At 45.2% G+C, this 24,756-nt stretch overlaps 1 protein-coding gene across 1 annotated transcript in view; it reads right to left on the bottom strand.

Annotated features, from left to right (window-relative positions):
- The window catches only part of ATPQ (ATP synthase D chain), a 32,079-nt gene extending 7,543 nt beyond the window's left edge, over positions 1-24,536 (bottom strand). The window contains exon 1 of the mRNA XM_086485566.1: positions 24,272-24,536. Coding sequence (XP_086341692.1) covers positions 24,272-24,427 — 156 coding nt within the window. The 5' untranslated portion in view covers positions 24,428-24,536. The remainder of the gene's footprint in view (positions 1-24,271) is intronic.
- Positions 24,537-24,756: the final 220 nt, after the last annotated feature.

The raw sequence follows: 24,756 nt of genomic DNA, 5'->3' as shown, positions 1-24,756 counted from the left end.
AAGAACTCTAGCAATGAATCTAAGGGTAAAGCTAAAGCACTTGCAAAACCTAAGCTAACCCCGGATGAAAAAGCTACACAAGGAATTATAGGAGGATACATCACGACTGAAAAACAAGTGATTTATGCTAAGGAAGGTAGATGTTATCAATGTCACGTCAAGGGTCACATTAAGAAGGCTTGTCCTAAAACAGCCCCACCTAAAGAACCAAAGGCACGCACAGCAACCACAAGCACTTTAATGAACCAAGCTGAATCTTCTCATGTCTCTGACACATACATTGATGAGTCTCTCATTAAGTATTATGGTCATGTAAAGCGTCAGCGTTTTATCATATTGTTTGATCCCGGCAGTATGCATGATGTGATTAGTGCCTCTCTTGTTGAGAGAGCCCGCCTAGAGGTTAGTCAGAAATCTCCTCTCGAGGTTTTTGGCTTCGCTCCTAGTATGGACTCTCTCATCACGAAAGAGTGCCTTGATGTGATGTTTACTGTTCAACAAGCTGCTTTTCGTAGGAAATTTCTTGTGTCTCCTCTTTCAGGATGTGATATGCTTTTGGGCATAAGATGGTTTCGTGAGCATAACCCTCTCATTGATTGGGAGGCTAACACTCTCACATTAAATGCTAAAACTGACTTCCTCCTCATCATTCGTGCTGAGGAGGGTTTGCATTATTTGCCTCTCATTTCTCATGTACAAGTAAAGCGTGAATTACGACGAGGAGTACAAGCGACATTCATCTATGTTGCTCCAGTTTCCCAAAGCATTCAAGCTCCAGCTAAGTATTCAGATTTGTTTACCAAGTTTAAACATCTCTTTTTACATGACGATCTTCCACCCCGTCCCCCACCCGAGCGGCCGGAGGACCATCGCATTGAGCTTATGAAGGGGGCACAGCCTGTCAGTAAGGCTCCCTACAGTTTGAACAAGACACAAGAGGAAGAGTTAGAGCCACAACTCACGGAGTTGGTGGCTAGAGGATTCATACGTCCTAGTGTAAGTCCTTTTGCTGCTCCTATTTTGTTTGTTCGCAAGAAGGATGGTTCGTCTCGTTTGTGTGTTGATTACAGGGTTTGAACAAGATGACCGTCATGAACAAGTTTCTGATGCCTCGCATTGAGTATATCCTTGATAGGCTCAATGGGGCAAAGGTTTTCACCAAGGTCGATCTCAAGAGTGAATACCATCAGGTACGAATATTCAAAGGCAACATCTTCAAGACCGCTTTTCGCACCAAGCGAGGGCAATGGGAGTATATTGTTATGCCTTTGGATTGACAGGTGTCGTGGGTACATTTAATCGTCTCATGGTAGGTCATTTCGGCGATATGGTCGGTGTATGTGTGTTCGTCTTTTTGGATGACATTCTCATTTTTTCTGCATAGTGGGAACAACATGAAAGGGATGTCGAAAGGGTACTAACCCGTTTAGATGAGTGTCAGTTGTATATTGCAGCTAAGAAGTCCGAATTTTTTCTTACTGAAGTCACTTATCTAGGTTATATTATTTCTGCAGAAGGCGTCAAGCTAGATCCCGCGAAGGTGGAACAGGTTCGTAATTGGGATTTGCCCAAAACTGCATATGATGTGCGTTCTTGTCTTGGTTTATGTCAAGCATATAGTTCGCACATAGAGAATTTTGCACGCATTGCCGCACCTATGACTGATGTTTTGAAAGGGGTAAAGACTCGCCGTCACCGCGTAGACTTGCGCGAAGCAGCCATTGAGGCTTTCGCAGCTCTCAAGGTTGCTATAACCGACCCGTACAACGTAGAGGGCGGTACTATTTCAATTACCTGTTAACTTTACACACAGCACTGAGAAGGGAAGAGAACGCAGTTGCGTCCAGTGACTAGAATGTCACTGCGCACACGAGACCGACACCATGTAGGCCCCAAAGACTGGCGCCCCTTTCGGTATTTCTTTATTCAAATTAAGGTAGACGATCCGACCACTTAGCACAAGCTTTCACAAAGCTGTCCAAACCTGGCGAGGGCTGAAAACGCAGGTTTTCGACCGGATTTCGACAGCATAACGGCACAAAAACCCCTGTAGGTCAAAAACACTTGTCTAGGACAGATTCCCTCGATATCCGCAAGCTTTCTGGTGAGCTGTCACAGAAATTCAGCGGGCTGTAATTCTCTGTTTTTCACTGCCGGGAGCCCAAAAGCCTATACACGCATCCCAAGGCTCTCACGAGGCTCCCCCAATGTTCCCTTGCAATTTAGGTGGGAAACCCTAAACCTGCAGAAAAACATAGCAGGCTGTAATTCCCTGTTTCGGATCGTTTTTAGCGGAGCGAACACGCCTACGCGTGTCCCAAGGGCTCCCGCACGCAATGGGACAGATCCCCTGTGAATTGGACTAGTTTTCACGCGAGAAAACTCTCCAAACTCGCAATCTTTCGTGATGGAACTGTGCGTACCTGTGGGGGATTAGCAATTAGCTAATCCGGTTCCTGTTCAGAAGGCTCTTGCCTTGGCAAACGCGCATAAACCCCCAGAACTGTACATAGGTCAAATGAGAAGCCCACTAGTGGGGCATAACATATTGTACGTAGGGGAGAAAGAGAGCAGTATGTAGCGTGCGGGGCATCACTCCCATCACCATACTGTGCATAGAGGGCAAGGTAAGCATTCCATAGCTTCTGTACCTGCTACAATCCACCTGAGGCTGAAAATGGCGCCCCCTTTGTTGATATGCAGCTCGTTTTTGCCTCCCAGAGTGGCAGAATCGCTCACAGGCTGACACGTCGCCCAGTTTCCGAGTTTGGGCTTTCCCTGCTAAAAATATCTCAACTGGTGCGTCAGTTGACTTGGCAGCAGAGCAATAAGATGTTCCCCTTGTCATTCCAGAGCTAATGACGCGAACACATTTTCCGATCAAAAATAGCAGTTCCATAAATTTTAGGAGATGCTTCCATGGCGTCCCTATCGGTCTCCTGACCATCATTGAAGACTACCATTTGACCAACATCTACAATGTGGGTTAATTTACTAGCCCCTTTCAACTTATAAAGTTGCAGTGACTTGACGAGTGGCCCAAATTCCAGTTTGGCGCACACGAGCTTCCATACTCATCAGAATTCAGTGCTAACTGGCTCGGGCAGTCCTTGTCTGACCGACCTAGATCCCCGATGTGAGAAACCCATTTGGCTGCAGCCGTTTCACACTGGCCATGCAATGTCCACTTGCACCTTTTCAAGGGTTCCGGGACAAACAAGTAAACAAATAAAATAAATATATCTAATACTTATTTACGGAAGGCAACAGGAAAAATACACCTCCTGGTGACAGTTGCGGTGACAAAAGCACCGTGTCTTATCCTTGTCTCTTGGGATGATCCCTTTGAGGTATGGACGGATGCGAGTAATGTCACCATAAGCGTTGTGCTTCAGCAGCATGGTCGTCATGTAGGGGGCCTTAGGTCATCCTTATTAGGAGCATCAATATCATGTCCTGCCTCTTCTGGCTCAAGGTTAACTAGCTGGTTATCAATTTCAGCTTCCGGTAATGCATCATGAGGCTCTTTTTCAACATCAATGGGTGGCACAAAAGGCTAAAATCTAACTGTTTTCTTGTCAGAATCAGATTTTCTAGCATTCTTAGGCAGTTTTGTCTAATTGAACTGTAAGGTGCAACGGAATGAATGTTTGCACTTTGCTCAAGATGAGTGCTCCGAATTGTGCTCAAGGTTCCTTTTGTTCTTATGAAAGGGAGAGTCTTCCGTTCTTAATGAGAGAATGCTATGATCACAAACAAAGTGAATGGACACTGTGCGTGCAAGTGTATGAGACTGAGAGAGAGAGAGAGAGAGAGAGAGAGAAGAGAGATACGACACCAGAGACGTTGTAAAACCCTCCTCCAAAGGCCCCACTCTCGTCGGCGAGAGTGGTCTACTATTGATTGCACAAAGTGGTACAATGATGATTCATGGAAACTAATGCAACTTGGGACTATGTCAGTGACGACGATGGGGATGGCAACGACGACTTAAGGGCTGAAATCTACAGTCTTCTAACTGCTGTCCATAAAAACGCTATGGCTGAAAATCTGGGACTGTTTCGGACTGCTGAAAACGCTGGTTTTGGCTGCGTTTTGAGAGGCTGAAAATGACGATCTTCTGGAATGTCTAGGGCTGAATCTGCTGCTCTTCATGAATGCTGAAAACGCTGGTACAATGGCTTCACCGAAGGCTGAAAATGAAAACGCTGGCAAATCTTGGTAGCGTTAGTAAAAACGCTGGGCATCTGGGACTGTTGGCGATGGTTGAAAGGCTGAAAACGACAGCTTGGGGGTGGTGTGGGCGATGACCAAAAACGCTAGGCTTAGGGGATGGAAAACGCCAAGGTTGGGGGTGCTGCGGGGTTCTTGCTGAGAGAGAGGAAGTACCTGCTGCCTGGGGCCTGTTGTGCTCCTTGCTCATCTGCCCAAGAGTGCTAGCTTTGGTTTGCTTATATACAAACTTAGCAAAATTGCCCTACCTACTTTTGTTGGAAAGCCACTTAAATTAAGAAGTGAAAAATGCCAAAAATAGGTAAAATAGGCTAAATGCACTGGAAAATTCCCTTGATGGAATCTGATGGGAATACTAATGATCATGTTGTGTGCAACCAGAGGATATGCATCTACACTAAGTGACTGGGCGTGCACGGACTACGAATAGACTCAAAAAAAGTGCCAGATCACTTCTAAATCTAGATGACTGGACTGACTGAACCCTGATCATGCTGTAGCTTGTCCACGGACACATAGGGTTGGATGTGTCACGTGACATCCCCTTCTTTTCAAAGTGAGGTACTAGTATCGAATTGTATGGCGTCAAGGGAGATCGCCAATAGCATCCGGAATCCTGGAAGGGACTCTTTGCCGGCCCACTCTGATGTGTGGGTCGTGCGGTACTTGAACTTCATAAAGGTCTGCAACGCTTGCTTCTTTGGGCCGCGCCAAAGACACAAAGTCTTCTCTGGCTCCTTCGATGCTTCAACTTCGTTGAGAGTCATGCTTCCTTCTTCTTCAAGAATCTCCATGGCTGAAAATTCCTGAAACCATTTCCAACACAACCATGAACATACCTATTCCATGTAAAGTGACTTGAAAAAATCTTGTCTTCTCTAAAGACTCTGCATGCAATGTAAATGAACCAATAGACGGAATGCCAAACCGTTCATCACATACACGCAAACAATGAGATCGAATCTTTCTCTTATGATCTAGAGCAATCAACTGTGGCAAAACACAATGGAAATGTCCACGCTTGGTGCTCATACTTTCATGTGCTCGTTCGGAAACTGTGTCTTGCCAAGAAAGAGACATGGAATGTGACTTCCTTACATACATACTTTTCGGCTTTTCATGAGAAATCCGCATACATTCGTGCTCATCCATGAGAGAAACGTACTCAACATACAATATGTCATGCCTAGTAAAAGGGATCACATAAAGATGCTGACTAAAATACAGGAAACGATCATGAATGAAACATTCAAACAATGCGTGCGTATCAATCATGCGAACACATAATACTTCCTGTAATGGTTCTTGGGACCTAGGCTCGAGAGCCAAGATCAGTTCTTCCTGAGAGGTTCTTTGGACCTCGACTCAAGAGCCAAGATCGATCCTTCGTGATTGATCGAATCTGCAATGAGGTTAGCTTCACTAGAGAAAGTATCAATTAACTCATCCTCCTTGTGAACAATCACGTCATCTTCATGCAAATCATCATGCTTGTGAGAAATCACATCTTGATCATGCAAATCATCATGCTTATCATTATCATTCAAATCATCATGCTTATCATCATGCAAATCCTGTGTGTCATGCTTTGGAGAAAAAGAGACTGAGAGAGTCTCCTTCTCCTGAATCCTTTCAATCTTGTCCTCCATATTAGCAATGAGAGATGGAGAATGAACAATGTCCTCTCCATGAATGACAATGGGAGAATCACTTTTGGCAGTGAGAGTGAAAGTGTTAACCTCCCAATCAATGAGGGTTAACATCACGAAACCATCGAATGCCCAAAATCATATCACATCCTAAGAGAGGAGAGACAACAAATCTTCTAGTGAAGGCATCTTGTTGAATGGCAAACAACACATCAAGACACTCCTCCGTGATGAAAGCCTCCATACCGAGAAGAAAGCCAGAGACCTCGATAGGAGATCTCTGACTAACTTCGAGGCGGGCTCTCTCAACGAGAGAGGGACTGATCACATCATGCATACTACCTGGGTCAAACAATATGACAAAACGTTGCCCCGACATAAGACCATAACATTTAATGAGAGAATCATCAATGGGAGGGTCATGAGAAACTTGGAACACACTCGTGGTCATTAATTGCATTGACAGAGGAAGTGGGTTCTGTGGGTTCTTTAGATTCATTCGATTCAAGCTTAGCACAGGTTCTTTTTATGTGACCCTTAATGTGACAATGAAAACAACGACCTTCCTTAGAATAAGTGCTTTACTCTTACGACGTGATGTATCCCTCCTACAATTTCTTGTGCTACCTTTTCATCTGGAGTAAGCTTAGGTTTAGCAATTGTGTTAGCCTTAATCTTAGATTCATGGGAAGAATTCTTTTCTAAGAGACTGTTGGAAGATTGGGTAGAAGAGTTACCATTCTTACCTTTCTTACCATTCTGAGGGTTCAAAGAAGTCTGCGAGGTACTTGTGTAAGTCTTGTTCTCCTTAGGCTTTCCCTTGTTGTGCTTCGTCTCCTGTGCGAGAGCAATTGCTACCGCCTTGTTGAGATCGATTGGATCGAGCACCTCGACATCGTACTTGATATACTTGTCCAATCCAAAAAAGAATGCCTCGTTGCGTTCATCATCCGACTTGCGTAATTGGGTACCTAGCTGCAAAACACGATTAGAAAAAGACATAACCGACATACCATTTTGCTTGAGAGCGCGCCAATCGTCCTTCAATCGTACGAAGTACTGAGGTGGCATAAACCGCGCCTTGAGCTTGTCTTGGAAATCAGCCCAATTGAAGGAAAGGGGCGTGAATTCGTTGGCTTCCTCTAGGTGCGCGGCTAGCTGTGCCTCTTGCCATGCGTGGTACCAATTGATGGCATCATCGGCAAGGTACATAGCTGCCGTCAAAACTTTGCTATTTCCTGTTTTCTTAGTTGTCGCAAAATAAGCATTAAATTGATGCAACCGAGAATGAATAACCGTAGCATCCATCTTACCATCATACTTACTAAAAGTCAACTTCTCGGTGACTGGATTGTTGGAATCCGCATCGTGACTTACACCACTTGAGGAACTCCCACGATCTTTGGTTGGTTCGGTCTTCGAGGCTAGCACTTGTCGAAGCAATTCTTGAGTGCGTAGCTCTCTTTGAGCTTCACGCTCGGCCTCCCTTTCTGCTTTTCGTTCATTTCGTTCATCGCGCTCGCGTTCGAAAGCAAGGCGATTTGTTTCTTGTTGTGCCAACGCAACTCGATTCGCTTCTTGTTGTTGTATTGCATTTCTTTCAGTGCGTTGCAAAGTAATGCGAGTCGCTTCTTGTTGTTGTATTGCATTTCTTTCATTGCGTTCCAAAGTAATGCAAATCGCTTCTTGTTGTGCCAACATCATCATTCATGTCCATCATTGACTTGACCATCATCTCCATAGGAGTTAGTACAACTCGTGGCGTAGATGGCAAAGGGGGAGGGTCGAAAAAATCTCCTAGTGGGGAAAATTCTTCGTCGCCTCTTTCATGCTCATCACCTGTATACGAAGTATCCATTCCGCTTCGGGGACGACCATGCACTATGATCTTTGGTTCTTAAGTTCACGAGGAACTTGGGTTCTTGAGGGTCTTGGGTTCTTGGGTTCTTGGGTTCTTGAAGATCTTGAGATTCTTGAGGTTTTCTTTCGCTTGCAAATCGCGTTTGAGAAGGATCTTCTCTTCACCCGAGTTCTACTCTTTTCCCGGGCGCACCCCTTGGCGGCCTTGCACTCACACCAAGGTTGCTTTTTCCCACCTCACGTCGATTGGCCAGCCGCTAAGTGCACGGTCCGCTCTCAATGAGTGAAAAGAGACACAAGGGGAGGCTGGACACGCACTTCTTTCTTGGGATTCCTGTCACTCTTCAAAAAACACGATTAGGAATCGACACGCCCAAGCGAACTTGGGTTCGTGCAACCGCAACAAGCAAAAAAAATTATTGTGGTTCTTGTGGTTCTTTCCTTGAGTGATACAGAACACTGCCAAAGCTCTGATACCAATATAGGTGCAGCGGAATGAATGTTTGCGATTTGCTCAAGATGAGTGCTCCGAACTGTGCTCAAGGTTCCTTTTGTTCTTATGGAAGGGAGAGCCTTCCGTTCTTAATGAGAAAATGCTATGATCACAAACAAAGTGAATGGACACTGTGTGTGCAAGTGTACGAGACTGAGAGAGAGAGAGAGAGAGAGAGAGAGAGAAGAGAGATACGACACCAGAGACGTTGTAAAACCCTCCTCCGAAGGCCCCACTCTCGTCGACGAGAGTGGTCTACTATTGACTGCACAAAGTGGTACAATGATAATGCATGGAAACTGATGCAACTTGGGACTATGTCAGTGACGACGACGGGGATGGCAACGACGACTTAAGGGCTGAAATCTGCGGTCTTCTAACTGCTGTCCATAAAAACGCTATGGCTGAAAATCTGGGACTGTTTCGGACTGCTGAAAACGTTGGTTTTGGCTGCGTTTTGAGAGGCTGAAAATAACGATCTTCTGCAATGTCTAGAGCTGAATCTGCTGCTCTTCATGAATGCTGAAAACGCTAGTACAATGGCTTCACCGAAGGCTGAAAATGAAAACGCTGGTAGATCTTGGTAGCGTTAGTAAAAACGTTGGGCATCTGGGATTGTTGGCGATGGTTGCAAGGCTGAAAACGCCAGCTTGGGGGTGGTGTGGGCGATGACCAAAAACGCTAGGCTTAGGGGATGGAAAACGCCAAGGTTGGGGGTGCTGCGGGGTTCTTGCTGAGAGAGAGGGTGTACCTGCTACCTGGGGCCTGTTGTGCTCCTTGCTCATCTGTCCAAGAGTGCTAGCTTTGGTTTGCTTATATACAAACTTAGCAAAATTGCCCTACCTACTTTTGTTGGAAAGTCGCTTAAATTAATAAGTGAAAAATGCCAAAAATAGGTAAAATAGGCTAAATGCTTTGGAAAATTCCCCCGATGGAATCTGATGGATTCTGGTGGGAATACTGACGATCATGCTGTGTGCAACCAGAGGATATGCATCTACACTAAGTGACTGGGTATGCACGGCCTACGAATAGACTCACAAAAAGTGCCAGATCACTTCTAAATCTAGACTGACTGAACCCTAATCATGCTGTAGCTTGTCCACGAACACATAGGGTTGGATGTGTCACGTGACATGAACACTACATCTCGGCTGCGAATTACCTTTCTAAATTGTGGTAACCACACTCGATAGCCCATTCCACCTTCTTCCACATAACCTAGAAAGACTCCTTTAATGAACTTCATATGTCACGTGACACATTCAACCCCATGTGTCCGTGGACAAGCTACACCATAACAAGGTTCCCGTCAGTCCAGTCAATCTAGATTAGAAGTGATCTGGCACTTTTGTGAGTCTATTCGTAGACCGTGCATGCCCAGTCACTTAGTGTAGATGCATATCCTCTGGTTGCACACAGCATGATCATCAGAATTCCCATCAGAATCCATTAGAATCAGTTAGGGAAATTTTCCAGTGCATTTAGCCTATTTTCTCTATTTTTGACATTTTTCACTTATTATTTTTAAGTGACTTCCCAACAAAAGTAGGTAGGGCAATTTTGCTAAGTTTGTATATAAGCAAACCCAAGTTAGCACTAAATGGCAGAAGAAGCAGCAGGAGCTCTCCGCTCAACAGGCGTCATCTCAGCAGGAACCCCGCAGTACCCTCAACACCCCCTAGCGTTTTGGTTTTCCCTCATCGCCACACTCAGTCTTGGCGTTTTTGGTCTCCATCAGCATCTTCCCTTAGCCTTGGCGATTTCAGCCCCTGATCATCGCCAGCAGTCCCCAGAACCCTAGCGTTTTCATCAACGATACCAAATCTGCTAGCGTTTTTACTAACGCTACAATTCAGCCCAGCGTTTTCTATTTTCAGCCCCTCTTGGCAGTAGATGGTCAACGTTTTCAGCATGCAAGAATAGCAACAGATTCAACCATAAAGATTTGCAGAAGATCCCCATTTTCACCCCTCAAAAATGCAGCCAAAATAGTCATTTTCAGCCACCGAAAACAGTCCCAGATTTTCAGCCATAGCGTGTTTATGGACAGCAGATAGAAGACCGCAGATTTCAGCCCTAAAGTCGTCGTCGTCACCGGCATAGTCTCAGGTTGCATCAGTCCATTGCATCGTCATTGTACCACTTTGTGCAATCAATAAGTAGACCACTCTCGCCGACGAGAGTGGGGCCTTCGGAGGAGGGTTTTACAACGTCTCTAGTGTCGTATCTCTCTTCTCTCTCTATCTCTCAGTCTTATACACTTGCACACACAGTGTTCATTCACTTTGTTTGTGATCATCATTAAAGACGAAAGGCTCTCCCTTCCATAAGAACAAAAGGAACCTTGAACACAGTTCGGAGCACTCATCTTGAGCAAAGCGCAAACAATCATTCCGCTGCACCTAACATCATATCAAGCTTTGTTCTCAAGTCATTAGGTACATGAACAAAAGCTTTGCAGCCAAATACTCTCAAATGATCATAAGAGGCAGGTTTGCGAGATCAAACCTCCCTTGGAATGTGTCATTTTTCAGCATACTATTCGGAGAGCGATTGCAAATATGAACTGCAGTTTTTAATGCCTCTCCCCAAAACTCTTGGAAAAGATTAGCGGTGGACAACATGCAACGTACTCTCACATAAAGTACGGTTGTACCTCTCAGCCACACCAATCGAAGACGGATTATAAGGGGTTGTCAACTCCCTTTTGATCCCATTATCATCACAAAAACGCTAAAATTCAGTAGATACATATTCTCATCCATTGTCCGACCTGAGACATTTAAGCTTAGCACTCTTTTGAGTAGTGACAAAAGCATGAAACTTCTTAAAAGCATTAAAAGCATAGTTACCCGGAACGCGGAACGGGAACGGCGACGGGATCCCCGCGGAACGGGGGAACGGCTGGGGGTTCGGAACGGGAACGGCGCGGAACGGGAGGTATAAAAAACACCCAAATAGTGCATTTTTTAGCTTCTTGTGTTTAAATACAAGGAGTATTAGAGTGCTATGACTCTAATACTCACAAAAAACTCGTTTTGAAGACCATTCAATCTTGCTATGACTAGATGATGTGAGAGAGAGAGAGAGAGAGAGAGGGAGAGACTCGAGAGAGTGAGAGGGAGAGGGAGAGATTTGAGAGAGTGGGAGGGAGAGGAAGAGAGCTTGAAGGCTTAAAGCCTTGAGCCTTGAGAGAGTGAATCTTGAGAGGGAGAGATCTTGAGAGTGTGAGAGGGAGAGAGCTTGAGCCTTGAGGATTAGCTTGTGGAGAGAAAGGGGGAGGGGGGTGCATTTTATGAGTCCTTGAAGCCTTGCACACTTCAAAAAGAAGCCCAAACATTTACTTCAATTTTTTCAATTTTTGCCAAATTTGTTTGTAGCCGTTGGCCGTTCCAGGGGCATTCTGGAACGTTTTGGGGACGTTCGGAACGTTCCGGAACGGCCGTTCCGGTTTGCACTGGCCAACCGGAACGTCAAACGTTTCGGGACGTTTCGGAACGTTCGGGAAGGAAACTGCCCCCCCGGAACGCCGGAACGGGGGCTAGGGGGCGTTCCCCGGTAACTATGATTAAAAGTCTCACTCTTACGTTTCAACAAATGCACCAATCCTTTCCTAGTACAGTCAATCAATGAATGTAACAAAATACAATGCACCACCAAAAGACTTAACAAGCACTAGTGCAGCCGGCGACTCTGCCGTCTCTCTCTCTCTCTCTCTCTCTCTCTCTCTCTCTCTCTCTCTCTCTCTCTCTCTCTCTCTCTCTCTCTCTCTCTGCGCGCAGGGGCCCAGACACTGTTTCTCTCTCACTGAGCGCACTCAGGTGCAGGCGACACTGCCGCAGCTGTGGCCGGATGAGCCTCCTTTCGCCACGTGTCAGGGGGGGGGGGGGGGAGCCGGAATTCCCTCCCCCATTATCTATTAGTATAGATAGTGCATATATCGGAGTGAATAAGATCAAGAGGATTAGCTTTGCGAGAGACACAAGAGTAATAAGAAGATTTCTTTTGCTTTCCATAGAGATAATCGTTACAAAAATCCACGTTTTTGCCTTTTACATCGACCCTCTTCAAAGAGGAAAGCACATCAATACCCTTTTGGCTCATATCACCAAGTCTCTTATGCCACAATTCCGTATGTGAAGCAAGTTCAGCAACAGCAAGAAACTTGTCAGGCAAAGCTTTGCATCGAAGATAGTACAAAAGTACCTCTTTTAGACCCTTTTGCAACAAGCATAGAGTCCTTAAGCAACTTCCATGAACCCCAAGCAAAGATGGTAGTAAAACCATGTGCATCTAACTAGCCAACAGATAGCAAACTTTTCTTAATGCCGATACAAATGTCACATGCACATCGAATCATATGTGTACGTGGACAAGCTACTTCATGACAAGGGTTCAGTTAGCCTAGATTAGGAAGTATTCTGGCCTGTTTGCACACCGTGCATGACCAGGCACTTAGAGTAGAAGCATATCCTCTAGTTGCACACAGCATGATCATCAGCATTACCATCAGATTCCATCAAGAGCATTTTACGTGCAAAAAACGCCATTTTTCACTTATTATTTTTAAGTGACTTTTGTTGAGAAACTAAGTAGGCAAGCATATATAAAAGAAAACCTAGCGCTAGTGGATTCTGGCAGAAGAGGAAAGGAGAGCACGGGCACCTACTTGCAGCAGGCCCTCCAGGAGACTTCTCAAGCAAGAACCCCTGCAAAGCCCTTGCGTTTTTCATCAGTAAAGCCTAGCCTTTTCAACAGCCAGTTCCGCAGCACAGCAACCCTTGGTCCAGTGTTTTTGCAGCCCATTGGTCCAACGTTTTTGCAGCATACAAGACAGCGTTTTCAGCCCTTGCTTGACAGCGTTTTTCAACCCTTTGGACAGCGTTTTTTCAGTCTGGCTTGCAGTCACGTGACACATCCAACCCTATGTATCCGTGGACAAACTACAGCACGACAACGGTTCAGCCAGTCTAGTCAGTCTAGATTTAGAAGTGATTTGGCACTTTTGTGAGTCTGTTCGCAGGTCGTACAGTCCAGACACTTAGTGTAGATGCATATCCTCCGGTTGCACACAGCATGATTACAAGCATTTCCATTAGAATCCTTCAGGAGAATTTTTCAATGCATTTACCCTTTTTTCCCTATTTTTGACATTTTTCACTCTTCACAGATTCTTTTCTGATTCTTGTTAATAAATGATGGTGTATTTTTTGCTTTCATATGAATAAGCTCCTAAACAAAGAGGTAAACGTTGTGAATGAAGGTGCTGAGACTGAGAGATAGAGAGAAGAATACGACACCAGAATGTTGTCAAACCCTCCTCCACAGGCCCCTCTCTATGGCGCGAGCGGTCTACTAGTGATTGCACAAATCTCTACAATGCTTGGACTTGCCGACGATGTCGGCGACGATGAGGAGGACGACAAGACGGGCTGAAATCTGAAAACGCTAATGGCTGAAATCTGCAAATCTTGTATCTGCTGAATTTTGACTCTGTCGGTGACGACGGCGATGACGACGATGCAACGACGACACGCTGAAAATGCAGATGCTGAAATCTGCGTTTTCCGGGCTGAATTTGCAAACTCCGCGGGATCTGACCGTGCGGCAAGGATCTGTTGCAGGAAGATGAGATCTGCGACGTTCGGGACTTCTTCTGCGGTACTGCTGAAAACTGAAAACGCTGGTTCTAGGGCTGAACCTGTCGCAATGGAATTGCAAAACGCTAAATGTCTTGCTCCTTCAAAAACGCTAGGGCTGAATTCTATTGTCGCTGTGGATTTTGCTAACGCTAGGGCTGATCTGCTGTCTACTGTCGCCGAAAATCTGCAAGTGCAAAAACGCTGGCTGATCTGATGCAAAAACGCTAGGTTCTGCTGTCTCTTGCAAAAACGCTAGGCCTTTGTGGGGGGTCTTGTTGAGAAGTTGCCTGTTGAGCAAGGTGATCCTGCTGCCTCTTCTACCAGAATATGCTAGCGCTAGGTTTCTATACATACAAACTTTAGCAAAATTGCTCTACCTAGTTCCCAACAAAAGTCACTTAAAAATAATAAGTGAAAAATGTCAAAAAATAAGGAAAATAGGTCTATGCACTGTAAAAATGTACTAATGGATTCTAATGGAAATCTGATGATCATGCTGTGTGCAACCAGGGGATATGCATCTACTCTAAGTGTCTGGACATGCACGGTCTGCGAACAGACTCACAAAAGTGCCAGATCACTCCCTATTCTAGACTGACTTGACTGAACTGAACCCTGGTCATGCTATAGCTTGTCCACGGACACATAGGGTTGGATGTGTTAAGTGACATCCCCTCCTTTTCAAAGTGAGGTACTGGTACCAAACTGTACGGCATCGATCCGGAATCGTGGAAAGGACTCTTCGCCGGCCCACTCTGATGTGTGGGTCATGCGATACTTGAACTTCATAAAGGTCTGCAACGCTTCCTTCTTTGGGCCGCGCCGAAAGTGACAGTCTTCTCTTTGGCTATGGACGTAGGTCCATCGTCTTCAAGAATCTCCGAGGCTGAAAATTCCTGAAACCACTTCCAACACAAAAACATGAACATACCTATTCCATGTGAAGTGACTGGAAAAATTATATTCCTTCGAAAAAACTCTGCATGCAATGGAGATGAACATAGAGACGGAGTTCCAAACCGTTCACCAAAAACACACAAACAATGGATTCGAAACTTGTCTTTCTGATCTAAATCAATTAACTGTGGCAAATCACAATGGAAATGCCGATGCTTGATGCTCAATTCTTCTCGTGTTGTTTCTACGATTGTGTCATGCCAAGGAAGAGACATTGTATGTGGCTTCCTTGAATGCAAACATTTCATCTTTTCATGAGAAATCCGCATACATCCGTGCTCATCCATAAGTGAATTGTGCTCAACGTACAATATGTCATGCCTAGGAAAAGGGATCACATAAGGACAGTGACTAAAATACAGAAAAGTATCAAGAATGCAACGCTCGAACAATACGTGCTGACTAATCATACGAACACAGAATACTTCTTGTGGGGGGTCTCTGGACCTAGGCTCGAGAGCCAAGATTGGTTCGTCGTGTCGGATCGAATATGCAATGAGGTTAGCTTCACGAGAGAAAGTATCAACTAACACATCATCCTTGTGAACAATCACATCATCTTTATGAAAATCATCATGCTTGTGAGAAATCACATCTTGATCATGTAAATCATCATGCTTGTCATTGTCATACAATTCTTCATACTTATCGTTATCATCCAAATCATCATACTCATCATTATCATTCAAATCATCATGCAAATCCTGCGTGTCATGCTTTGGAGAAGAAGAGACTAAGAGAGTCTCCTTTTCCCAAATCTTTTGCATCTGTGCATGCACTTGAGAAAAGAGTCGCAACATCTCTTGCATTCTTTCTTTGTTCTCGCGATCAAATTTTGCTTCTCTTTCTTCGCGCTCACACGCTATGGCTGCCATTCTTTCTTGGTACTTACGATCAATTTGTGCCATTCTTTCTACTGTTCTTGCTTCGCTTTCTAACTTCCTGCCCATCATCATCTTGTCGAAAGCTGCCATAGGAGTTAGTGCAATCCTTGGCGTAGATGGGGAAGGGGGAGGGTCGGAAAAACCTCCTGGTGGGGAAAACTCTTCTTCGCCACTCCCATGCTCACCACCTCCAAGCGAAGTATCCATTCCGCTTCGAGTGATGATCATCCACTGAAGTCGTGGATTCTTGTGGGTTCTTGTGGTCTTGGGTTCTTAAGTTCACGAGGAACTTGGGTTCTTGGGAGTCTTGGTTCTTGGGGTTCTTGAGGGTCTTGAGGATCTTGAGGTTCTTGAGGGTCTTGAGTTCTTGCAATTCTTGAGGTTCTTCTTTCGCTTGCAATCTGTGTTAGAGAAGGATCTTCTCTTCACCCGAGTTCTGCTCTTTTCCGCGGGCGCACCCCTTAGCGGCCTTGCGCTCACACCAAGGTTTCTTTTTCCCACCTCACTTCGATTGGCCGGCCGCTAAGTGCACAGTCCGCTCTCAATGAGTGAAAAGAGGCACAAGGGGAGGCTGGACAAGCCCTTCTTTCTTGGGTTTCCTGTCACTCTTCAAAAACACGATTAGGAATCGACACGCTCAAGAGGTCTTGGGTTACGTGCGACCGCAACAAGCAAAAAAAAAATATGTGGTTCTTTCCTTGAGTGATACAGAACACTGCCAAAGCTCTGATACCAATGTAAGGTGCAACGGAAGTGAATGTTAAACTTTGCTCAAGATGAGTGCTCCGAACTATGCTCAAGGTTTCTTTTACTACAGAAGGGAGAGCCTTCCGTTCCTTTAGTGAGAGAGTGCAATGGACACAAACAAAGTGGTGAACGTTGTGAATGAAGGTGCTGAGACTAAGAGATAGAGAGAAGAATACGACACCAGAATGTTGTCAAACAATCCTCCGAAGGCCCCACTCTCTATGGCGAGAGCAGTCTACTATTGATTACACAAATCTCTACAATTCTTGGACTTGCTGATGATGTCGACGACGATGAGGACGACGACGAGAAGGGCTGAATTTGAAAACGCTAATGGCTGAAATTTGCAAATCTTGTATATACTCAATTCTGACTCTATTTCGGTGACAATGGCGATGACGGCGATGCAACGACGACGTGCTAAAAACACACATGCTGAAATCTGCGTTTTCCGGGCTAAATCTGCAAACTCCGCGGGATCTGACCGTGCGGCGAGGATTTGCTGCGGGGAGGTGAGATCTGCGACGTTCACGACTTCTTCTGCGGTAATTGACTCTTGAAAACTGAAAACGTTGGTTCTAGGGCTGAATCTATCGCGATGGAATTGCAAAACGCTGAATGTCCTGCTGCTCCAAAAATGCTAGGGCTGAGTTCTACTGTCGCTGTGGATTCTGCTAACGCTAGGGCTAATCTATTGTCTACTATCGTCGAGAATCTACAAGTGCAAAAACGCTAGCTGATCTGATACAAAAACGCTAGGTTCTGTTGTCTCTTGCAAAAATGCTAGGCCTCTGTGGGTAGTCTTGCTGAGAAGTTGCCTGTTGAGCAAGGTGCTCGAGCAGCCTCTTCTACCAGAAAGTGCTAGTGCTAGGTTTCTATATATACAAACTTAGCAAAATTGCCCTACCTAGTTCCCAACAAAAGTCACTTAAAAATATTAGGTGAAAAATGTCAAAAATAGGGAAAATAGGTCTATGCATTGTAAAAATGCTACTGATGGGTTCTTATGGAAATCTGATGATTATGTTGTGTGCAACCAGAGGATATGCATCTACTCTAAGTGTCTGGACAAGCACAGTCTGCGGACAGACTCACAAAAGTGCCAGATCACTCCCTATTCTAGACTAACTTGACTGAACTGAACCCTGGTCATGTTGTAGCTTGTCCACGCACACATAGGGTTCGATGCGTCACGTGACATCAGGTCTCTCAGGAGGTAAATCCCCTGGCAAAGCTGCGTTTTCCGGGCTGAAACTGTAAACCTTGCGGAAACTGACCGTGCGGCGAGGAACTGCTGCGGGAAGGTCAGATCTGCAAGGTTCGGGACTTGATATGTGAAGTCTAAATTCTGAAAACTGAAAACGCTGGTTCTAGGACTGATTCTGTCGCGATAGTTCTGCAAAACGCTGAGGTTGCTGGCAGATGCAAAAACGCTAGGGCTGAAAATGGTGTTTCTGTCGCCGAGGTTCTGCAAATGCAAAAACGCTAGGTTGATCTGCTGTGGTCTTGTCGCCTGCAAGGGCAACACGCTGGCTGATCTACTGTGTCTTGTCCAAAAACACTAGCCAAGCTGCTGTGGAGCAAAAACGCTAGAAGCCTTTGGGGTCCTGCTGAGAAGGTGTCTGTTGAGCGGTGCTCCTGTTGCCTCTTCTACCAGAAAGTGCTAACTTGGGTTTGCTTATATATTTTCTTAGCAAAATTGCCCTACCTACTTTTGTTGGAAAGTCACTTAAATTAATAAGTGAAAAATGTCAAAAATAGGAAAAATAGGCTAAATACACTGTAAAAATCCCCTAACTGATTCTAATGGATTTTGATGGGAATTCTGATGATCATGTTGTGTGCAACCAGAGGATATGCATCTATACTAAGTGACTGGGCATGCACGGTCTACGAATACTCACAAAAGTGCCAGATCACTTCTAATCTAGACTGACTGGACTAACTGAACCCTGATCATGTTGTAGCTTGTCCACGTACACATAGGGTTGGATGTGTCACGTGACATCCCCTTCTTTTCAAAGTGAGGTACTGGTACCGAATTGTATGGCGTCGAGGGAGATCGCCAATAGCATCCGGAATCCTGGAAGGGACTCTTCGTCGGCCCATTCTGATGTGTGGGTCGTGCGGTACTTGAACTTCATAAAGGTCTGCAAAGCTTGCTTCTTGGGGCCGCGTCGAAAGCGACAAAATCTTTTGAATCTCCTTCCTTGCTTCAACTTCGTCTAAAGTCATGCTTCTTGTTTCTTCAAGAATCTCCATGGCTGAAAATTCCTAAAACCACTTCCAACACAAAACCATGAACATACCCATTCCATGTAAAGTGAGTGGAAAAAATCTTGTCTTCGCTAAAGACTGTGTATGCAATGTAGATGAACATAGAGACGGAGTGACAACCCGTGCATCAAACACGTGCAAACAATGAGATCGAATCTTTCTCTTATAATCTAGAGCAATCAACTGTGGCAAAACACAATGGAAAGGCCTACGCTTGGTGCTCATACATTCATGTGCTCGTTCGGAAATTGTGTCATGCCAAGGAAGAGACATGGAATGTGACTTCCGTGAATGAATACTTTTTAGCTTTTCACGAAAAATCCGCATACATTTGTGCTCATTCATGAGTGAAACGTGCTCAACGTACAATATGTCATGCTTAGTAAAAGGGATCACATAACGATGTTGACTAAAATACAGGAAACGATCACGAATGAAACATTCGAACAATGCGTGCGTATCAATCATGCGAACACATAGTACTTCCTGTAAGGGTTCTTTAGACCTAGGCTCGAGAGCCAAGATCGGTTCTTCCTGAGGGGGTTCTTTGGACCTCGACTCGAAAGTCAAGATCAATCCTTCGTGATTGATCAAACCTGCAACGAGGTTAGCTTCGCTAGAAAAAGCATCCACTAAGACATCATCCTTGTGAACAATCACATCATCTTCAACTCATCATGCTTGTGAGAAATCACATCTTGATCATGCAAAACATCATGCTTGTCATCATGCTCATCATTATCATCCAAATCATTATGCAAATCATGCTTATCATTGTCATTCAAATCATCATGCAAGTCATTGTCATTCAATTCATCATCATGCTTCACACAATCATGCAAATCCTGTGTATCATGCGTTGAAGAAGAAGAGACTGAGAGAGTCTCCTTTTCCTGATTCTCTTGCATCTGTGCTTGAACTTGAGAAAAGAGTCGCAAGAACTCTTGCACTCTTGCTTTGTTCTCGTGATCAAATCTTGCTTCTCTTTCTTTGTTCTCGCGATCAAATTTTGCTTCTCTTGCTTTGGCTTCCAAGCGTGCTTGCTCGCTCTCACGCGCTATGGCTGCCATTCTTTCTTGGTATTTGCGCTCTATGGTTGCTATTCGTTCTTCGTTTGCTAACTTCCTGTCCATCATCCTCTTATCGAAAGCCTCCACAGGAGTTAGTGCAATCCTTGTCGTAGATGGGGAAGGGTCAGAAAAACCTCCTGGTGGGAAAAATTCTTCTTCGCCTCTCTCATGCTCATCACCTCCAAGCGAAGTATCCATTCCGCTTCGAGTGATGACCATTCTGAAGTCGTGGATTCTTGTGGGTTCTTGTGGATCTTGGGGTTCTTAAGTTCACGAGGAACTTTGGTTCTTGAGGGTCTTGGGTTCTTGAGTTCACGAGGAACTTGGGTTCTTGGGGTTCTTGAGGGTCTTGAGGTTCTTGAGGGTTTTCTTTCGCTTGCAAACCGCGTTTAAGAAGTATCTTCTCTTCACCCGAGTTCTACTCCTTTCCGTGGGCGCACCCCTTAGCGGCCTTGCGCTCACACCAAGGTTGCTTTTTCCCACCTCACGTCGATTGGCCGGCCGCTAAGTGTACGGTCCGCTCTCAATGAGTGAAAAGAGACACAAGGGGAGACTGGACAAGCCCTTCTTTCCTGGGATACCAGTCACTCTTCAACAAACAAGATTAGGAATCGACACGCCCAAGCGAACTTGGGTTCGTGCGACCTCAACAAGCAAAAAAATTCTTTGGTTCTTGTGGTTCTTTCCTTGAGTGATACAGAACATTGCCAAAGCTCTGATACCAATGTTAGGTGTTAGGTGCAGCGGAATGAATGTTTGCGCTTTGCTCAAGATGAGTGCTCCGAACTGTGCTCAAGGTTTCTTTTGTTCTTATGGAAGGTAGAGCCTTCCGTTCTTAATGAGAGAATGCTATGATCACAAACAAAGTGAATGGACATCGTGCGTGCAAGTGTATGAGATTGAGAGATAGAGAGAGAAGAGAGATACGACACCAGAGACGTTGAAAAACCCTCCTCCGAAGGCCCCACTCTCGTCGGCGAGAGTGATCTACTTATGATTGCACAATCTGGTACAAATGGTATGCATGAGACTGATGCAAGTCTAGGCTATGTCGACAATGACGACGGTTATGACGAAGTCGACCTAAGGGCTGAAATCTGCAATCTTTCTACTGTTGTCCAAAAACGCTATGGGCTGAAATCTGTTGATCTTCTATCTGCTGAATTCTGACTCTGTGTCGGTGACGATGTCAATGGCGACGATGCGTCGACGACGCGCTGAAAACGCAGATGCTGAAATCTGCGTTTTCCGGGCTGAAACTGTAAACATTGCGGAAACTGACCGTGCGGCGAGGAACTGTTGCGGGAAGGTGAGATCTGCGAGGTTCGACTTGATCTGCGAAGTCTAACTGCTGAAAACTGAAAACGCTGGTCCTAGGACTGATTCTGTCACGATAGATCTGCAAAACGCTGAGGTTGCTGGCAGATGCAAAAACGCTAGGGCTGAAAATGGTGTTTCGGTCGCCGAGGTTCTGCAAATGCAAAAACGCTAGGTTGATCCGTTGTGGTCTTGTCGCCAGGGATCTGCAAGGGCAACACGCTGGCTGATCTGCTGTGTCTTGTCCAAAAACACTAGCCAAGCTGCTGTGGAGCAAACACGCTAGAAGCCTTTGGGGTCCTGCTGAGAAGGTGCCTATTGAGCAATGCTCCTGTTGCCTCTTCTGCCAGAAAGTGCTAACTTGGGTTTGCTTATATATTTTCTTAGCAAAATTGCACTACCTACTTTTGTTGGAAAGTCACTTAAATTAATAAGTGAAAAATGTCAAAAATAGGAAAAACAGACTAAATACACTGTAAAAATCCCTAACTGATTCTGATGGATTTTGATGGGAATTCTGAGAATCATGTTGTGTGCAACCAGAGGATATGCATCTATACTAAGTGACTGGGCATGCACGGTCTATGAATAGACTCACAAAAGTGTCAAATCACTTATAATCTAGACTGACTGAACCTTGATCATGCTGTAGCTTGTCCACGGACACATAGGGTTGGATGTGTCACGTGACAAATGAAGAGCATTCGCTTTCAAGAAAGTGACAACCTTACGTATCTTCAAAGATTCTATGAAGTTTCCTCCAGCATAAGCTGCATCAAACTGTTGTATGAAGGTCAAAGCCTTCAGTTGATCCTAAAGTTTCAAACTTCACTCCCCGCCTACCTTCCTTGTAATCCTTAGGCTCACTCAAAGGAGTCACATTGTCATAAACAAGTGCCCGTAAAAGTGGTGCTCCACAATTGTCTATTCCAGCACTCACATCAACTGTTTTACCTATCAAATCTCCATTTTGGACATATGGCTGCAAAAAACCAACCATACCAAATTGTGTTCCAGGCTCACTCAAAAGAATCACATTGTCATAAACAGATGCCCGCAAAAGTTGTGCTCCACGATTGTCTATTCCAGCACTTGCATCAACTGTTTTACCTGTCAAATCTCCATGTTGGACATATGGCTGCGAAAAACCAACCATACCAAATTGTGTTCCAAGCACTCTAAGTTGACCATAGGCACCTTGAAAACCTGGTTGGATACCCATATTCCCATACATAAGGTTAACGATGCATGTTTGCATTGTCCCGAACACATCCCCTGGCATATAACATGTGGAAGGTCCAGCCATAGCTTGAAACACTGAACCACCTCCAAAATAACCACGATATAAAGTAGGTAACGAGAGTGTCTGACGCATAGCCTGCTCATTACTCCCTTGACCGTTCACAAACGATTCCTGTCCAAGTAAAGAAAATTGCTTGGGATCAACAGACATCGCTGGTTACTCAATCACATGGGCTTTCCCTCGAGCATCACAAGACCTCTGCCCATTGGAAACCTCCTTTTCTTGCAACGGCTCAGTCGTGCCCTGTGTCGGAGCCTGAAATTCCTATGTAGGAGCCTGTGAGAACTCCTGCATGCTTAGATTGTTAGTCAACTGCTGAAGCCTGAAACAATTCCATGTAGCTACGCAATTGAGCTCTAAACAACCTGTCCTCTTCTGGAGAGTTCAAGGAACTTTCTTTGTGCCATCTGAGGAAGATCTCTCTTCAGGTAAAAAGTGTCTCTTCTTTGCCATATTGACACGCTCTATGTTGCTCTCACCCACAACAAGTTACGCTGCACTTTTTGAAGAGAAAGTGACTATCCCGTAGATGGAACCATATAATTGGCTTGTACGCAGTAGAGGGTGGTACTAATTCAATTACCTGTTAACTTTACACAAAGCACTGAGAAGAAAAGAGAGCACAGATGCTTCCAACTACTAGAATGCCACTGCGCACACGAAGACCCACACCCTCCAGGCCCCAAAGGCTAACGCCCGTTTCGGTATTTCTTTATTCAATTAAGAGCAGACGATGTCCAATTAAGAACAGACGATCTGGACACGTACATCGAAGTCTCACAGAGGTGTCTAACCTTGGCGAGGCCTGAAATTGCAGGTTTTTGACCCAATTACGGCAGCATAATGACACCAAATCCTCTGTAGGTCAAAAGTACCTGCCTAGGACGGATTCCCTCGCAATTTAGAAGCTTTATGGTAAGCTGTTACAGAATTTCAACGCACTGTAAATCCTTGTTTTGCCACTGCCAGGTGCTCAAAGCCCTGTCTAAGCATCCCAAGGCCTTCGCAAGGCTCCCTTGGTATTCTCTTGCAATTTAGGTGCAAAACCCTAAACCTGCAGAAAAACACAACAGGTTGTAATTCTCATGTAAAAGGAGAAAAGTAGACTAAGTGTTTTTTTTTTAAGTACCAGCTCTTGGTTTCATTTTGTACACCATTCCGATCAACCTACAACCCAATGGCTATGGTGCCTAAGCAGCAACTGTGCCTAAGCCTTGCTGCTGATACCGGGGGGGTAGCAATCTGGTGACCACTCATAGAGCCCCCACAATATAAAGGAACTGAGGTTTGAGCTTTCAAAAAGCCCAACTGAGACATGTGAGCACAGGCCAGGCAAACATGACACCGATGCATAAATATCCACATCTCACATGGCCAGGCACAGCCCTTGGGAGATACCTGGGGGGCCCTAGCACCGCCATCCAGAATTTGGGTACATCTTTCCACTCATCTGCACTAAAGCGCTCTTCGGGTATAACTGGTTTGCAATGCAAATACGTAGAACTTCTGCCTCTGCAAAGACTCACATTTGTAAAGTAGAGCAAAAAGAAACCTACAAATGCATATCAATCTTCGATCGAATGATAACTGACTGCTGACAAAAGCAGAACGGCAACTTGGGAAAGTCCATCTGCTGACACATACCACGAGTATCTTATGACCCTAGTCTAGACGGCCCCAGAAAAATTGCCAGTTTATGCACAAAACGGTAGCATTCAAGAACCCTAAACGATGAGAATAGGTGCACGAAATATACATAAATCAGCGACATTCCAGATCTCATCAGAGCACTGACTATTCTTCCGAAACCCTATTTTCTGAGAATGCGAATCTCACCAGTGAGAACTTTGTTCTCATAACGTTGTTGAAGTCATCGAAGGCCCTGCGGAGATTATTGAGCTCCCTTCGACCTTCGTCAGAGACGACGGCCTTGGCCAGTTTGTCCCAGTCCAAGTCCTTCAACACCTGCTGCGCGACCGTTTTGCTGCTCATGATGCTGTCGATTTTGATGGCGAGGACGATGGTAAAAATGAGAGAGAGAGAGAGAGAGAGAGAGCTACTACCTAACTTGTTTGTGGCAGGCTATCAAGAGGAAGAAGAGGTTTGAGGCAATCCAAGGTGTAACCGATCGTCGATCCTAAGATCGAGTCCGTCAGTAAGGGATACACTAGGGTGAACCTAAGCCCGGTAGTTTAGTGATTGGGTCAAACATCCAAGATTGCCCCCAACCGGCGACCCTTACTCTCAACCACAACTCCTCCATGAAGGATTCCCATGTTAGATAGTGACGACGGCGGTTGGTTGTCCTCAAAGAGCAGTCC

This window comes from Adiantum capillus-veneris, chromosome 16, assembly GCF_014529385.1.
Source record: "Adiantum capillus-veneris isolate H3 chromosome 16, ASM1452938v2, whole genome shotgun sequence".
Classification (NCBI taxonomy): domain Eukaryota; kingdom Viridiplantae; phylum Streptophyta; class Polypodiopsida; order Polypodiales; family Pteridaceae; genus Adiantum; species Adiantum capillus-veneris.
Note: the sequence above shows the minus strand (reverse complement) of the source record. Positions and strands in the feature narration are given on the sequence as shown.